We start from the raw sequence: 17,397 nt of genomic DNA, 5'->3' as shown, positions 1-17,397 counted from the left end.
GAGAATTCCATGGACAGAGGAGCCTGGCTGGCTATAGTCCATGCAATGAAAGCTTCAGTTTTTCTGTACGTTTAATTAATAACTATATTATTTTAAAGTTGACCTAAATGGCTGTTCTTTCTTTAGGAAAAATTCATGAGTAAATTCTTTCAGGGTTAACATTTTGTATTTATTAATGTTGAGTTTTCATTAGGAAGAACATTTTCTTCCTAGAACATTTTTATTTTTAGGTTCTTACCTTATGATGGTATATACTTTTGAGATTTTTAATTGCCTTAGAATATGGGAGACCTGGGTTCGATCCCTGGGTTGGGAAGATCCCCTGGAGAAGGGAAAGGCTATCCACTCCAGTATTTTGGCCTGGAGAATTCCATGGACTGTGTAGTCTATGGGGTTGCAAAGAGTCAGATGCAGCTGAACAACTTCCACAATCACAATCACACAGTGAGTTGTATGAGTGTTAATAGGCAAAATCTTGAATTTTAATGTATTACTTTATAGTTTGAAAAGTATTACTGAAATGAACCTTAAATGACGGAGAAGTCTTCAGTTAGACTTCTTTGTATCTTTATTTGGAGAGTTTTAATATCTATTATGTATTAGATTTGTCTGTCCTGTTTGGATATATTAATGCAAGCTTTTTAGAAAATTTTAATCTTTAGGAATAAGGGGCCAAGGACATCTGTATTCTTTATGGCATATCATCTATAATTGAAGAAAATTATATTTTTCTAAAAAGCTAAAACAACTTAAACAGTGAATGGTATTCAAATATACTAGCAAAAACCAGTGAAATATGAAATACCTAGCAATCAACTTGAAGCCACATACTGTCTGGTGGCTTAGACAGTAGAGAATCTGTCTGCGATTTGGGTTTGATCCCTGGGTCAGGACGAATACCCGCTGGAGAAGGAAATTGCAACCCACTCCAGTATCCTTGCCTGGAGAATTCCATGGACAGAGAAGACTGGTGGTCTGCGGTCCATGGGGTCACAGAGAGTCAGACACAACAGGAAATGTATATAGTTTGTTGTAAGAAAGCTGTGAAACTTATTGATGGTATAGAGGAATACTTAAGTACAGAGCAGTTTTTGTTGCAGAACAGAAAGATAAAGTAGAGATCATTGTTTTTTCCAGATAAATCTGTAAATCTGGTATAGTGCCAATCATAGCACCAAAAAAGAGAATGTGTATTTGGAGTCGGGGGAGGAGAAAGGAAAGGGGGAAGGAGGAGAGATTAAAAAGAGAATATGTGCCTGTATTTTGGAAGGATATAGTTAGATTTAATGATTCACTTAGAGCTACATCTTCCAGAATTGCAAGCCACTAGCCACATGTTGATATTTAAATTTATATTGATTAAAATTCAATGATATTTATAGTTTTCCTGCTGGCAGTAGTCACATTACAAGCACTCAGTAGTCACTTGTGGGTAAGGAACTGCTGTATTGGACCAGACAGATTATATTACACTTACATCATCACAGAAACTTCTTTTGGACAGTTTGATATAGAAAAGTTAAAAACTCAAAAACAACCAAGTAAAAATTAAGAGCAATTTGGAGCGATTTCTCCACAGATAATAAAATATATTATAAAACAGCATTTCGGTAAAAGTGTAGTTCTTGTCCCCAATCATATTGAAAAGTGAAAGTCTCTCAGTCATGTCTGACTCTCTGCAACCCCATGGACTATACAGTCCTTGGAATTCTCCAGGCCAGAATACTGGAGTGGGTAACCAACCATACCCTTCTCCAGAGGATCTTCTCAACCCAAGGATCAAACCCACGTCTCCCACATAGCAGGTGAATTCTTTACCAGCTGAGCCACCAGGGAAGCTGCAAATTATATCAGGGGAGTGGAACACAACTCACCTTGGTATATGTTATATAATCTGATTTTTTTTCCTAGTCAAGTTGATTATAGATAAGTTGTTCTTAGTTATGACTTCATGAATTTTTTTCTGCTAATACTAAGATTTTTTTATAATTAGAAATTTACTGCCTATTCTTAAGTATCTTTAGAAATTTTGCCTTTTATCAAAATTATTTCCATAACTTCTTTACCAATTTACTTTTCTCTAATATCTCTTCCCTTTGTGTTCACACTGCCATGGTTCTTTTTCTGGAAAACAGTTAAACCTACTTGATGCTCCAAAATTTCCAAGAATATTTTCCATACATCAGGAAAACATTCAAGATGTTTCACAATCAGGCCCCAATCCACTTCTCCAGCTTACAGCTTCATCCTTAATATAGAATCCCATTTTGTTACTAGGACTAAATTCTAAACCTAGAAAGTACTAGCAATGACAGTTCTCATGAAGTATTTTAAATCTATGCTTTTCTGTTTTTGAGGATGAGGAAAAAAACTCAAATATTTTGTCAGTAATATATTATTTTGTCTAAAGATTGATTTAATTTTATTTCTCTTCTCTAATTTTATTTCTTGTTTCCCTCTCACCTTGTCCTATTGAGAGTGATAAACCCATTAGCCAAGCATATTTTTCCTGTTGAAAGCCACATTTTGTAAAGATACTACAAAAAGAAAACTTATCACCCATTTTGTCATTTTCCTGGAAACCATATTGCTTTTGAAAATATTACACCATCGTTTTTTTGTTCTTTTACAGTAATGAAATGGTAATTTGTGGTTTTGATAATGTATTCATGGCATTTAGAAGCCCAGTTTGAATGTGTTTAATGATGTTATTGTCTCATGAATTGAACCTGAATTAGGGGTTGCTTTCTTACAGTATGGTAAAGAAAAAAAAGTGGCTTACATAGATTTCATTCTTCTGTTGTTTCATTATTCTATTGCTGTATAACAAGCCACCGTGAAACACAGTGGCTTAAAATAATTATTTCTCATGATTTTCTGGATTAATTGGATAGTTTTGTTTCTCATGATCTTGGCTGGGACATGGAAAAAGACTGGAAGACCCAAAACAGCCTCATTGACCATGGCCAACAGTCAAATGCCAGTTGCTGGGTAGAAGTGCAGCTGGGGCTTTTGGCCAAAGGTCTTTGATGCTCCTTCATTTGAATCACCTCGTAGGGTCTTTGAGCTTCCTCACATTACAGCTTCTGAATTCGTAGAAGGTGCATTCTTTATAACAAGGCGGACACTACAAGGCATCACATGACCTAGATTCCAAAATCGCAGAGCATTATTTGTGCCACTCTCTTTTTAGCAGAAGTCATCTAGAACCTGCCTAGATCCAAGGGAAAGGGAAAGAGATAACATCTCTTGATGGTAGGGTGGTTTAACCATATTGCAGAAGAGCACTAAGGATGGAAGATAGGAGGCATCTAGAGATTCAGTTTATCACAATCCATATTTGATTTATGAGATTACTTTGCTCAGTTTCATATCACCAGAAAGATTATAAAGGTGAGAACTTGAAGGATATGTAAAGGACAGAGCAAATCATTTAAGTTTAATGGTATATAAGGCCCATGAAGAGGGCAGATACATGTTAGGAATGAAGTTGAGTCATGATTTGGGTCAGTTCATACAGAGCCTTGTATGAGAGTTTCAGAGAATTTTGGAGAAAGTATGTGATACATGGGTTCCAGGAAGATCCATCTGTGTAAAACGCATTAGAATGATTTGAGCAGTGAAGAATAGTAATCTAAGAGTTGGAGTAGATTACATTTGCTGTAGCCCAGAAGGGATGAATAACAACTCGAGCCAAAGTGATAGAAATGAAAATGGAGAGGTGATGGTGTTCAGGAACAACTGAAGTATTTAAGTCAGTAGGAATTGGAAGCTAATTAGATGTGTGCATTAAAGCGAAGAAGAGGATCAAGAGTTCAGTAAGTATTAAAAGCTGAGTGTACCCTTTCTGTATTTGAAAGGCACAGTATCATAAATGTCATTAATCACGTTTGCACTGTTCCATTCCTTGAAAATCTTTCCCAAAATTAATAGAATCGAGCTATGTTATTTGATTACTATCACATTTAGCAGGCTTTCATTTAACAGGGCCTCTGTGACAGTCTGGAAGGTGGGATGGGGAGGGAGGTGGGAGGGAGGTTCGGAAGAGAAGGGACATGGGTCTACCTATGGCTGATTCTTGATGTATGACAAAAAACACAAAATTCTATAAAGCAGTTATCCTTCCATTTAAAAAAAAAAGTGGGAAAAAAAGAAATCATACAAAAATTGTCTTGTCATTTTAAATTTTACATTCTAAATTTCTGTGCTACTTTTTTCCCTACTAGGTTAATGGCACTGATGCAGATTATGAATATGAAGAAATCACACTTGAAAGGGTAAAAGCCTATTCATTATCTTAAGCTTTTATGAAAATAAATCTGTTTCTTTAAAGAACTCTTTAAATATGCTGCTCTTTCATATAGAATCTAAGGAAGATCATCTTTCAAAAGCAGAACCGTGTAATAATATTAGTTTCTTTAATAAGTCCACATATCATATAATTAGCTGTGGTATTTTCATGTTGCTTTTGAACATGTATGAACATGTTGCTTTCCTTTAAGAACTTTTTTTAAAAATAAACTTTCATTTAAAATTTTTAGATTCGTAGAAAAGTAGTACAGAGAGTTTCCATTTACCCTAGACTCAGTTTCACCTATTTATTAACATCTTACATTACTAAAATACATTTGTTTCAACCAGTGAAGTAACACTGATACGTTATTATCAATGAAAGTTTATACTTTTATTTGAATTTCCTTACTTTGTTTTTCTCCTCCAGGATCCTATCTGGAATACCATATTACATTTAGTTATTATGTCTCCTTGTGCTCCTCTAGACTGACAATATCTCAAATTTTCTCAGTTTTTAATAGTTTTCATATAATGAAGTATTACTTATTTTAAATGAGTATTTTGTCTCTTGAGCTAGTAACTTGATCATTGTATCAGTTTTGTTTCCTAGAAAAATAATAACCATAGATTTACTGGAAAAGACCTTACTGAAAACTTTCTTATTATGCATTCCCCTAGTCAGAAAATAACTTACAGGTGCAATTCAGATGTAGGAAGATGAAGGAAATGTGGGTTCAATCCCTGGGTTGGGAAGATCTCCTGGAGAAGGGAATGGCAACCCACTCTAGTATTCTTGCCTGGAGAATCCCATGGACAGACTAGTCTGGTGGGCTACAGTCCATGGGGTCAAAAAGAGTCAGACACAACTAAGCTCAAGCACGTGCACTCACAATTCACATATGTGAATTTTCTTGATATATTTTCCCCTTAAGAATATCTGCATTCAGTTGATGCTATATTTTAGCAGTGCCACCTTGTCTGACCATCATTTTTTGGAAAATGAGGTGCTTTACATAAGTGACTTTTCTAAATAACTGAATATCTGTATATTTAATGTTCGTAAAGGACTAGATTTATGCTTATCGTCAGATAAACTGAGTGAAAATAGACCTCAGAGAGTCTTTTACATGTGTAATAGATTTTTTACTGCCTGTTTACCTGGATTTGGGCCACCTATTCAAGTGAGGTAGCTGACTGAGTGTTACAGGTAAACAATATTAATGTATTATGCACATTTTAATGTGGCATTTTGGTTTTTCCCCCCGCTTTATTGAGATTTCTTGACATAATCCTAACTTTTTACCTCATTCATGTTTTCATTTTTTCCTAGTACCTTTTAAATTCTTTTAGTCAGAACTGTACATTGTATTTTTCACTGATTAAAGGACTTGAATACCAGGAATTAGGGAGACATTGTTAAAGTGTACAAGCTTGGAACTAGATGATGAATAAGTTCCAGACTTCTTATATGCACAGTGTAGTGACTATAGTCAACAATACTGTATGATATACTTCAGAATTGCAAGAGACTAGTTCTTAAATGTTCTCACCATAAAAAATAATGACAATTATGTGACCTCATAGAGGTGTTGGCTAAATAAAGCTAGTACATAAAGTAGTAATCTAAATAAAGTAAGCTAAATAAAGTGGTAATCATATTGTTCTATATAAATGTATCAAGTCAACATGTTGTATACCTTAAACCTACACAAAATTATTTGTAATTATATCTTGATTTTGTAAAGCAAATAAAAAAGAATACCTGAGTATCTTGGTGTCCCCATACAACCTTTTGATACTATTTACTACCACTTTAGTAACTCTTAGTTTAGACTGGAAAATTTATTTTGTTAAAATAGAATTTTAAGACTATGATAATTGAGTGGAATTTTAAGGTATTTTATACAGTTTAGTAATATATCCAGATATACCCACTTATTTGAGCCTACTAAAAACCAAAGTTAAATCATTCTTGAAAAAATAAATGTCTAATACCTTTGAGATCAGTTTTTCTTTGTGTACCAGTAGAGAACCGTTCCTTCAAAGAAAATATTATTGAAAAATCAGTACATAAAATGAACAAGAAGCAATGCTGCTTTGGCAAAATTAACTTTGCTGTCAAGAAAGCTTACCAATGTTAAATTCTCCAGTTAGACTTTCAGTATTTAAAAAATGCCTTTTGCTAGTCAGGTAGGTTTCTTGGTTAAACACCTCAAGGATGATGGCAATGTTATTTAGCTGATACAATTTGGTAATTTTAAAATAAGTTGATGGCAAAGTTAGCAGAAGCAAAGCCCCACCAAGTACCCTCTTCTTAAAAGGCTGAACTGATATATCAATATTACCTACTTGGAAATAACAGCAGCACAAGGATCACTTAAGTGTTTTCCTCTTGGGATCAATTTAGCTTACCAAACATGAGCTGGATGCAGTCTCGGGGAAAGAGACCTAAATAGTGACATCTCTACAAGGATGAGCTATGCATACTTTTAAGAAAGAATTGTAGACTAAACTCTGAAAGTACTCGGTACCTCTTCAGCCTCATCTATTCAGCAGTAATACCCCTGGATTCAGAGAAAATAATAGCTTTCCTTATATTTTTTAATTTAAAAATCATCATATTCCATATATATATATATATATGCCTTTATATGCATGTTGCCTATGTTAGTACAGTTTCTAGGTCCTATAGTGACAGGAACCTATCAATAATTTATTTTCAATGTCAATTTTTCCCCCTCTATTCCCAGGGAAATTCAGGGCTTGGTTTCAGCATTGCAGGAGGTACAGACAACCCACACATTGGAGATGACTCAAGTATTTTCATTACTAAAATTATTGCAGGGGGAGCAGCTGCCCAAGATGGAAGATTGCGGTATGTTTTGTACTTGATGTTGTGATACCAAATCTTTGTATCTTTTTCTTGAGAAAAAATAAACAATGAATAAATACAGATAAGAAACATTATCCTAATAACTAACATAAGGTAGATGCTCAAATATCAAATGAATGAATGAGATAATTGTGCTTTAAGCATTGTTTCCCTTTTTTCATTTAGGAATTCAGTTTTATCTTAGAAATTAAACATTTTGAATAATAATTTTGATTAATAATTTAAATATTTCTGAACAAATGTGTAGAAATTGTAGATTTCCCATTGTATTTTCAGTTATTTTCTGGGTGGGGAATATGTATAAACTTACTTAAGTTTCAGTTCAGTTCAGTCGCTCGGTCACGTCCAACTCTTTGTGACACCATGAATTGCAACACGCCAGGCCTCCCTGTCTATCACCAACTCTCGGAGTTCACCCAAACTCACGTCCATCGAGTCGGTAATGCCCTCCAGCCATCTCATCCTCGTCCCCTTCTCCTCCTGCCCCCAATCCCTCCCAGCATCAGAGTCTTCCAATGAGTCAACTCTTGCATGAGGCGGCCAAAGTATTGGAGTTTCAGCTTTAGCATCATTCCTTCCAAAGAAATCCCAGGGTTGATCTCCTTCAAGATGGACTGGTTGGATCTCCTTGCAGTCCAAGGGACTCTCAAGAGTCTTCTCCAACACCACAGTTCAAAAGCATCACTTCTTCAGTGCTCAGCTTTCTTCACAGTCCAATTTTCACATCCATACATGACTACTGGAAAAACCATAGCCTTGACTAGATGGAGCTTTGTTGGCAAAGCAATGTCTCTGCTTTTCAATATGCTATCTAGGTTGGTCAGAACTTTCCTTCCAAGGAGTAAGCGGCTTTTAATTTCATGGGTGCAGTCACCATCTGCAGTGATTTTGGAGCCCCAAAAAATAAAGTCTGACACTGTTTCCACTGTTTCCCCATCTATTTCCCATGAAGTGATGGGACCAGATGCCATGATCTTAGTTTTCTGAATGTTAAGAGCTTTAAGCCAGCTTTTTCACTCTCCTCTTTCACGTTCATCAAGAGGCTTTTTAGTTCCTCTTCACTTTCTGCCATAAGGGTGGTGTCATCTGCATATCTGAGGTTACTGATATTTCTCCTGGCAATCTTGATTCCAGCTTGTGCTTCTTCCAGCCCAGCGTTTCTTATGATGTACTCTGCATATAACTTAGATAAGCAGGGTAGGGAATCATATATTGATATATCCTGAGTTTTTATCTCATACCTGGTGGCTCAGGTGGTAAAGAATTTGCCTGCAGTGCAGGAGACCTAGGTTGTTTGATCCCTGGGTTGGGAAGATTCCCTGGAGAAGGGAATGGCTATGCACTCCAGTATGCTTGTCTGGAGAATCCCATGGACAAATGAGCCTGGTGGGCTATAGTCCATGGGATCACAAAGAGTTGGACAAGACTGAGCGAATAACACGCACACACACACACACACACACCACAAAAAGAAAAGATTAATGCAAACTTTAAATGAATTAACCTGTTTTCTAAATTAAATAAATGTAAGTAACTGGTCTTTTGTTTAATGTTTCATTTCAGAAGATATCCTTAGTATCTTGTTAAGCAAAGATCTTTGGCATCTTTGTTGCTTCCTTAGACACAATCTTAGGTCATAGATTGTGGCACTTTTCCTGTTGCCTTGTTTGTTGTTTTTTACACATGGTGACAGTTTTCTAAAAGTTTTAGAACTAAAGATTTTATATGGTCTGTGAGAAACAGTATTTTATTGTAAGGCTATTGGTGCCTTATGTAGCTCTTCAGTTTCTAGACTTCTCACTGAATATGACAAGTGGTATATTAATGAAGTTAGATATAAAGTTAATAATTTGAACATTCATATAAATATAGGCATATACTTCCTGATTCTGTTATTTGCCTTTTATTTGTGCTTCTTGTATGAAAATTAAAATGTTCCATTTGTTCCACTGGAGAACTGACCTGTAGTACTAACTGTAAGGTATCACTGTCTTTGGATATAGAATTTCTTTTCTGTAAACTTAATTTGATACATTATAGAAGTTTAGCGTGATCACTTGAAATATGTTAATTGTGTTTTGACGGTGGAGTAATGTTCCATTATATGTATGTACCACATCTTCTTTACCCATTCATCTGTTGCTGGACATAGCAGTTGCTTCCATGTTCTGGCTGTTGTAAATAGTGCTGCAGTGAACATTGGGGTACATGTATATTCTATTACGGTTTTCTCAGGCTGTATGCCCAGTGGTGGGATTGTTGGGTATTATGGCAGTTCTACTTTTTAGTGTTTTAAGGAACCTCCATACTGTTCTCCATCATGACTGTATCAGTTTACATTCCCACCAACAGTACAAGAGAGTTCCCTTTCTTCACACCCTCTTCAAAATTTATTGTTTGTAGATCTTTTGATGATGACCACTTTGACTGGTGTGAGATGATACCTTGTTGTGGTTTTGATTTGTATTTGTCTAATAATTAGTGAAGTTGAGCAACTTTTTATATGTTTGTTAGCCATCTATATATATCTTCTTTGTAGAAATGTCTGTTCAGGTCTTCTACCCATTTTTTTATTGGATAGTTTGAGGTTTTTTTGGTTTTGAGCATGAGCTCCTTGTGTATTTTGAAGATTAATCCATTTTCAGTTGTTTCATTTGCAAATATTTTCTCCCATTCTGAGGGTTGTCTTTTTCTTTTTTTTATGGTTTTCATTGCTGTGCAAAAGCTTTTAAGTTTAATTAGGTCTCATTTATTTATTTTTATTCCTATTACTCTAGTAAGTAGATCAAAGAGCATCTTGCTGCGATTTATGTCAGAGAGTGTTCTACCTATGTTTTCCACCAAGAGTTTTATAATGTCTGACTTTACATTTAGGTCTTTAATCCATTTTGAGTTTATTTTTGTCCTTGGTGTTAGGAAATGTTCTGATTTCATGCTTTTACATATAGTTGTCCAGTTTTCCCAGCATACGTTATTAAAGAGACAGTGTTTTATCCACTGTATATTCTTGCCTCCTTTTGTCAAAGATAAGGTGTACCCTTAGGTGCATGGATTTATCTCTGGGCTTTTTATCTTGTTCCATTGATCTGTATTTCTGTTTTTGTGCCAATACCATACTATCTTGATTACTGTAGCTTTGTAGTATAGTGTAAATCAGGGAGCCTGATGCCTCCAGCTCCATTTTTCTTTCTCAAGATTGCTTTGGCTATTTGGAGTCTTTTTTAAATTAATTTACTTTTGGCTCTGCTAGGTTTTCATTGCTGGGCTTCTCTAGTTTTGGTGAGTGGAGTCTACTTTTCGTTGCAATGAGTGGGAGCTACACTTCCCATTTCAGGGGCTTCTCTTGTTGAAGAGCACCAGCTCTAGAGTACGTTGGTTTCAGCATCTTTGGCACATAGGCTTAGTTGCTCCATGGCACATGAAATCTTTCCTGACCAGGGATCAAACCTGTGTCTCCTGCCTTGGCAGGCAGATTCTTAACCATTGGACCACCAGGGAAGTCCTTTTCAGAGTCTTTTGTGTTTCCATATAAATTGTTAACAAAATTTTTCTATTGGGTTGGCCAAAAAGTTTGTTTGGGTTTTTCCATACAGTCTTAGGGAAAAATCAGAACCAACTTTTTGGTCAACTCAAAAATGCTGTGAAAAATACCATTGGTAATTTGATAGGAATTTCGTTGAATCTGTAGATTGTTTTCGGTTAGTATAGTCATTTTCACAATGTTGATTCTTCTAATCCAAGAATGTGGTGTATCTCTCCATCTTTGTGTTATCTTTGATTTTGTTTCATTAGTGTCTTCTAGTTTTCTGCATATAGGTCTTTTGCCTCCTTGGGCAGATTTATGTCTAGGTATTTTGTTCTTTTTGTTGCAGTTGTAAATGGGATTGTTCCCTTAATTTCTATTTCTGATTTTTCATTGATAGTGCATAGAAATGCAGAGGTTTCTGTGTATTAATTTTGTATCTGCAACTTTACTAAACTCATTGATTAGCTCTAATCGTTTCCTGGTGGCTCTATCTATGTATAGTATCGTGTCATCTGCAAACAGTGACAGTTTTATTTCTTCTTTTCCAATTTGGATTTCTTTTATTTCTTTTTCTTCTCTGCTTGTTATGACTAGGACTTCCAAAAACTTTGTTGAATAATAGTGGCAAGAGTGGGCACCCTTGTTCTTGATCTTAGAGGAAATGCTTTCAGTGTTTAACCGTTGAGAATAATGTTTGCTGTGGGTTTGTCATGTATAGCCTTTATTATATTGAGGTAGGTTTCCTGTATGCCCACTTTCTGGAGAGTTTCTATCATATATACATGTTGAATTTTGTCAAAAGCTTTTTGTGCATCTATTGAGATTATCATGTGGTTTTTATCCTTTCGTTTGTTAATATGGTATATCACATTTTGATTGATTTGCATATATTGAAGAATCCCTGCATCTCTGGGGTGAACCCCTCTTGGAGATCAGTTTATTTTTTAATAAACCAATTAATTAATCTGATTTTCCATGGTGACGTTAAGCTAATTATTCTGTCTAAACCTTAGATTTCTTATCTTTGAATCACTGCTCTACTGGTCATTATCTGGGTGGCTTTGGGAATGTTATTTAAACTTTGTGCCTCAGTTTTTCCATATGTAAAATAAGGATATAGATAGATCTACCTTACAGGTTGTTGTAAGGGTTAAAACACTGAAAGAAGTTCATAGCTTGTGATTAGTACTAAATAAGTATTTTCTGTTTTTCTAAAGTATTTTAATTTCTGTACATAGACAGCTGTCATTATCATTTAATATTTTTGTAAAATGATCTATTATTTGCACTATTTCCTTTGATGGCCCTTGAGAAGTATTTGTAGTTCTATAAGTATTTGATATATTGAAATTTAACATGAAGTTTCTTCTCAGAAAAAAATTGTAGTAAATAGTTATCCTTAAAAATGTGAAAATAAAAATTGTCAAAGTGAAAAATCAATATTAAATTTTTAATATTTAATTTTTATTTTTAATTTTTCCTTAGAGTCAATGACTGTATTTTGCGAGTAAATGAAATAGATGTTCGTGATGTAACACATAGCAAAGCAGTTGAAGCATTGAAAGAAGCAGGATCTATTGTACGCTTGTATGTAAAAAGACGGAAACCAGTATCGGAAAAAATAATGGAAATAAAGCTCATTAAAGGTCCTAAAGGTATGAACTAAATCCAACAAAAACAAATTATTAAGTAAGAAATCTGTAAGTGACGTGTAACTCTTAAGTTATATATGACACACATTCTAAGATTAGCAATACTGGTAATCTGTAGAATTTACTGAATTTGAAGGGTGGGGCTTCCCTAGTGACTCATATGGTAAAGAATCCACCTGCAGTGTGGGAGACCAGGGTTTGATCCCTGGGTTGGGAAGATCCCCTGGAGAAGGAAACAGCTACCCACTCCAGTATTCCAACCTAGAAAATCCCGTAGACAGAGGAGCATGGTGGGCTACAGGCTGGCAGGCAAAGAGTCAGATATGACTGAGCAACTTTCACTTTCACTTTAGTGAATTTTATAATCTCTTTGTTACTTCTACTGATTGTTGTTTTAAGTAGCATTCAGCATAAACATTTTGAAGTCATGTATAGTATTGATATTAACTTGTAATCACTAATCTACAAAGTATATTAAATGTGGATACACAGGATAAGAGAAAATATTAATGAGCATATCATTAATAGTTATATCTGCAGTGAATACTATTAGGATGTGATCTGAATTTTGAAAACATGGATGGGATTGAGGATAAATGGAAATACTGATTCTAATTCATGGCTTCATGAAAAATGAATAGAGAGCTACAAGTTTGGTATTAAGGCCATGGGATTTATGAATTACTGAAATTCCTTACTTAAAATTAATTCATAGAATATTGAAAAAGAACAAAAAATCTGCATTTCTGAAGCTGTTCTGCCCACCATTGATTTTTTTTCTCAGTCTTTTTAACCTTGTGGAAGTATTAAAAGTGTTAGTAAGAAGTGCAATTATGATGGAAACAAAAGTGAAACAATTTTACATGATTTCTTTGAACTAACACAAATGCATGAGACACTTCAAGCAGTACCTGGGAGGGAAGGGGAAGGTACTTACTTGTAACTGTAGGAGCACTTACATTTGTAATTGCCCTTGATTACAAAATACTTAGGATTTTAAAAATAGGTAAATAGATTCTTTTCTATTTTAAAAAGCATTAATTTGGTGAAATTATCAGCTTATAGAATCTGTTTTCTACTTTTCAGTCATTTCTTTCTGAACTTAGGTTTACATTTATGGGTGAAATTCTAAAACTAGTGTTTTCCAAACAGGTCTTGGGTTTAGCATTGCTGGAGGTGTTGGAAATCAGCATATTCCTGGGGATAATAGTATCTATGTAACCAAAATAATTGAAGGAGGAGCAGCTCATAAAGATGGTAAACTTCAGATTGGAGATAAACTTTTAGCAGTAAGTATAAAAAATCCATTGTTTTAAAAATCACTTTGATGTCTTTTTTTTCTGAAAAACTCTGGAAATTCTACATGCCGAAAATGTTTAAATGACATTTACACAGCCTTTCTTTAGTCAGGACCTGAAAAATGACTTCTTCATTATCTGTTTGCTATTTCCATTTCCTCTGCTAGGTCCCCTCTCTTTTTCTTTTATCCTATTTAGGAGCTTGGACAAAATTATTTAATCATAATCCTTAGCTTCGTAACAGTATCATCCTTTGTCGTGTGTGACCTTCTTTTTCCCTTTCTTGTTCTAATCTACAATTTTTATTTATAATATAATGAAAACTGCTAGTTATTATCCAACCCCAAAACTAGAATATCAACAATTTGTGTTTCTCATTCCTTTGCTTTTTAAAGATTTCTTAATCACATACATATGCCTAAGTGTTTAGTATTTTGAAAAAAAATTTAAAGGCTGTTGTGCAGTATGTAGTCTTTTAATACTTTTTCCCTCAATATTGTTTTACTGAGACTTATCCATATTGCTGCCTAGAGTTGAGATTTAGTCATTTCCCCTATTCATAATATTCTATTCTGAAACTGTAGACTATATCACAATTTATTTATCCAGTCGTCTTTAATAACTGTCTTAGTTCATATTCTGTACAAAAAAAAAAAAGCTGCTGTGCTGAGGTATTATTTGGAGGTAGAACTTCAGAGAAGCTGGCGTGAGTGGAAACGAAAAGGGAGGCAGAGAATGAGGGAAAGCCAATACAAGGTATTATGTTTCTGAGCTGGCTGTAATTTCATAAGAAAATAGAGCTGGTTGCTTATCATATAGGACAGTCTTCCAGGCAGGCAGTGTGGAACTGCTAAACCTTAGATGCAGCTATCCAAGCAAAAGAAAAGATTGATCTCCCGACCCCTCCCAGTCTCCTTTCTCTTGTTATTTAGAGTCTACCCCACAGGGGTTAACTGTCCTAGATTTCTTGGCTGTGTTACCAGCCCCTCTGGATGAATGCTAAGAAGGCCAGCTCCCACACTCTGGCACTGTACTTCCCCTGAACCCAGAAGTGTTGAAAGAGCTAGAGCCTCAGTGGTCTAGACACATCAGATGTGGTCTTCTGATATGTTACTCCTCTCATTATGTGGAACATATGAACCACGCCCAAGCCCACCCTTTACTACAGAAGAGGTTGAAATTGTTCATAATGGTGGGAGACAAGAGTAGCAATAGCCAGGGCTCTCTTGTAAGCAAGCAGCCAAGGCCTAGTGGGCAGGTAGGCTCAAGTGAATCTGGAAAGGCTTACAAAGTCTGATATAGTGGTGATTTGGGTTCTTTCCTCTTACTTATTTATTTGCCCTTTTGAATACCTCTGCTAAGAATAGCTGCTAGTTATTTCTGCTAGTTAATGATAGTGCAGAGGAAGAAACTATCCTCCAACTGCTTTTCTGTAACTTACCCTCTCGTGGCTATGACTTGTCACTCTTTTCCCCAAGCTACAACCAGCACTCCCTCATCTTCACATATACACACATAACCTACTTAGGCATACACCAGCCAGACAACCTTTCTCCACTAGGTTTCTCATTCTTTTTTTAATTTCTTTTCTTAAAATTTCTTATGTCCTCCTTTATAGTTTCTCCAGAATCAATTTTAAGAATAGGGAACAAGAAATTTACACTGAATTTGCCATTTAATGAGGCTTTTGTTGCCATAACGCCACTGAAATTATTCAGTTTTATCTCTCACTTTAATTGATGAATCAGGCATTTGACACACCTTTTGCCTTCTTAAAACACTCTTTCCAATTTCCATACTAGTCACCCTCTATCTTGCTATTCCTTTTAACTCACTGGCCATTCCTTCTCATTCTTCTTCCTGATGCATCTTCCCTAACCTCTAAACATTGCACATTTTCTTTTCTCTTTGACAGGTAGTCAAATAGCTTACTAGGTCTCATTGTACATGATAGTAATAAGTTTTGTTTTCTGAACTTCAGTCTCCTTATGTATGTCTCGAGTCATCTCAAATATACAATTGGCCTTCTGTGTCCGTGGGTTCCACATCTGTGGATTTAACCAACTGAGGATCAAAAATACTTGCAGGGGACGAATTCCAAAAAGTTCTCAAAACCCTAAATGTATTGGCTGCAGGCTGACAGCTATTCACATGGTGTTTATATTGTATCAGGTATGATAAGAAATCTGGAGATGATTTAAGTAAGAGAGGGTGTGTTGTTTATTCACTAAGTCATGTCTGACACTTAGCAACCCCATGGACTGCAGCATGCCAGGCTTCCCTGTCCTTTACTGTCTCCTGGTTTGCTCAAACCCATGTCCATTGAGTTGGTGATGCCATCCAACCATCTCATCCTCTGACATCCCCTTCTCCACCTGCCTTCAATCTTTCCCAGCATCAGGGTCTTTTCAAATGAGTCGGTTCTTCGCATCAGGTGGCCAGAGGATTGGAGCTTCAGCATCAGTCCTTCCAGTGAATGTTCAGGACTGATTTCCTTTAGGATTGACTGATTGAATCTCCTTGCTATCCAAGGGACTCTGAAGAGTCTTCTCTAGCACCACAATTCAAAAACATCAATTCTTTGGCACCCAGCCTTCTTTAAGGTCCAACTCTCACATCCATACATGACTACTAGAAAAACCTTATCTTTGACTGTATGGACCTTTGTCGGTAAGGTGATCTCTGCTTTTTAATATGCTGTCTAGGATTGCCATAACTTTTCTTCTAAGGAGCAAGTGTCTTTTAATTTCATGGCTACAGTCACCATCTGCAGTGATTTTGGAGCCCAAGAAAATAAAAGTTGTCACTGTTTCTGCTTTTTCCCCATCTATTTGCCATGAAGTGATTGGACCAGATGCCATGATCTTAGTTTTTTGAATGTTGAGTTTTAAGCCAGCTTTTCACTGTCTCCTTTCACCCTCATCGAGGGGCTGTTTAGTTCCTCTTTGCTTTCTGTCACTAGAGTAGTATCATCAGCATATCTGAGGGTATTGATATTTCTCCCAGCAATCATGATTCCAGTTTGTGATTGATCCAGCCCAGCATTTCACATGACGTACTCTGTATAGAAGTTAAATAAGCAGAGTGACAGTATACAGCCTTGACGTACTCCTTTCCCAATTTGGAACCAGTCCATTGTTCCATGTCCAGGTCCAGCTCTTTTTTCTTGATCTGCATACAGGTTTCTGAGGAGATAGTAAGGTGGTGTGCTATTCCCGTATCTTTAAGAATTTTCCATAGTTTGTTGTGATCAGACAGTAAATGGCTTTAGCATGGTGAATATTCTGGAATTCTCTTGCTTTCTTCATGATCCAGCAGATGTTGGCAGTTTGATCTCTGGTTCCTCTGCCTTCTCTAAATCAGCTTGTACATCTGGAAGTTCTTGATTCACTTACTGCTGAAGCCTAACTTGAAGGATTTGAGCATAATCTTGCTAGCATGTGAAATGAGCACAATTATATACTAGTTTGAACATTCTTTGGAATTGCCCTTCTTTGGGATTAGAATGAAACTGACCTTTTCTAGTCCTTTGGCCACTGCTGTGTTTTCCAAATTTGCTGACATATTGAGTGCAGCACTTTAGGATCTTTTAGGAGCATCATCATTTAGGATTTTAAGTAACTCAACTGTAATTCTATCACCTCCACTAGTTTTCTTCCTAGTAGAAAGCTAGCCTTTCTGAGGCTTCCTAATGCCTATTTGACTTCACACTCCAGGATGTCTGGCTCTAGGTGA

At 35.8% G+C, this 17,397-nt stretch overlaps 1 protein-coding gene across 9 annotated transcripts in view; it reads left to right on the top strand.

Annotated features, from left to right (window-relative positions):
* DLG1 (discs large MAGUK scaffold protein 1) overlaps positions 1-17,397 on the top strand; it is a 266,358-nt gene that overhangs the window by 155,104 nt on the left and 93,857 nt on the right. For all 9 annotated transcript variants that reach the window (XM_013963634.2, XM_013963625.2, XM_013963629.2 and 6 more), the window contains 4 exons: positions 4,227-4,277; positions 7,044-7,168; positions 12,198-12,367; positions 13,517-13,653. In XM_013963634.2, coding sequence (XP_013819088.1) covers positions 4,227-4,277; positions 7,044-7,168; positions 12,198-12,367; positions 13,517-13,653 — 483 coding nt within the window. The remainder of the gene's footprint in view (positions 1-4,226; positions 4,278-7,043; positions 7,169-12,197; positions 12,368-13,516; positions 13,654-17,397) is intronic.

The sequence above is a fragment of the Capra hircus genome, chromosome 1 (assembly GCF_001704415.2).
Source record: "Capra hircus breed San Clemente chromosome 1, ASM170441v1, whole genome shotgun sequence".
NCBI classification, from domain to species: domain Eukaryota; kingdom Metazoa; phylum Chordata; class Mammalia; order Artiodactyla; family Bovidae; genus Capra; species Capra hircus.
This window is presented reverse-complemented; position numbering and strand designations above follow the sequence as displayed.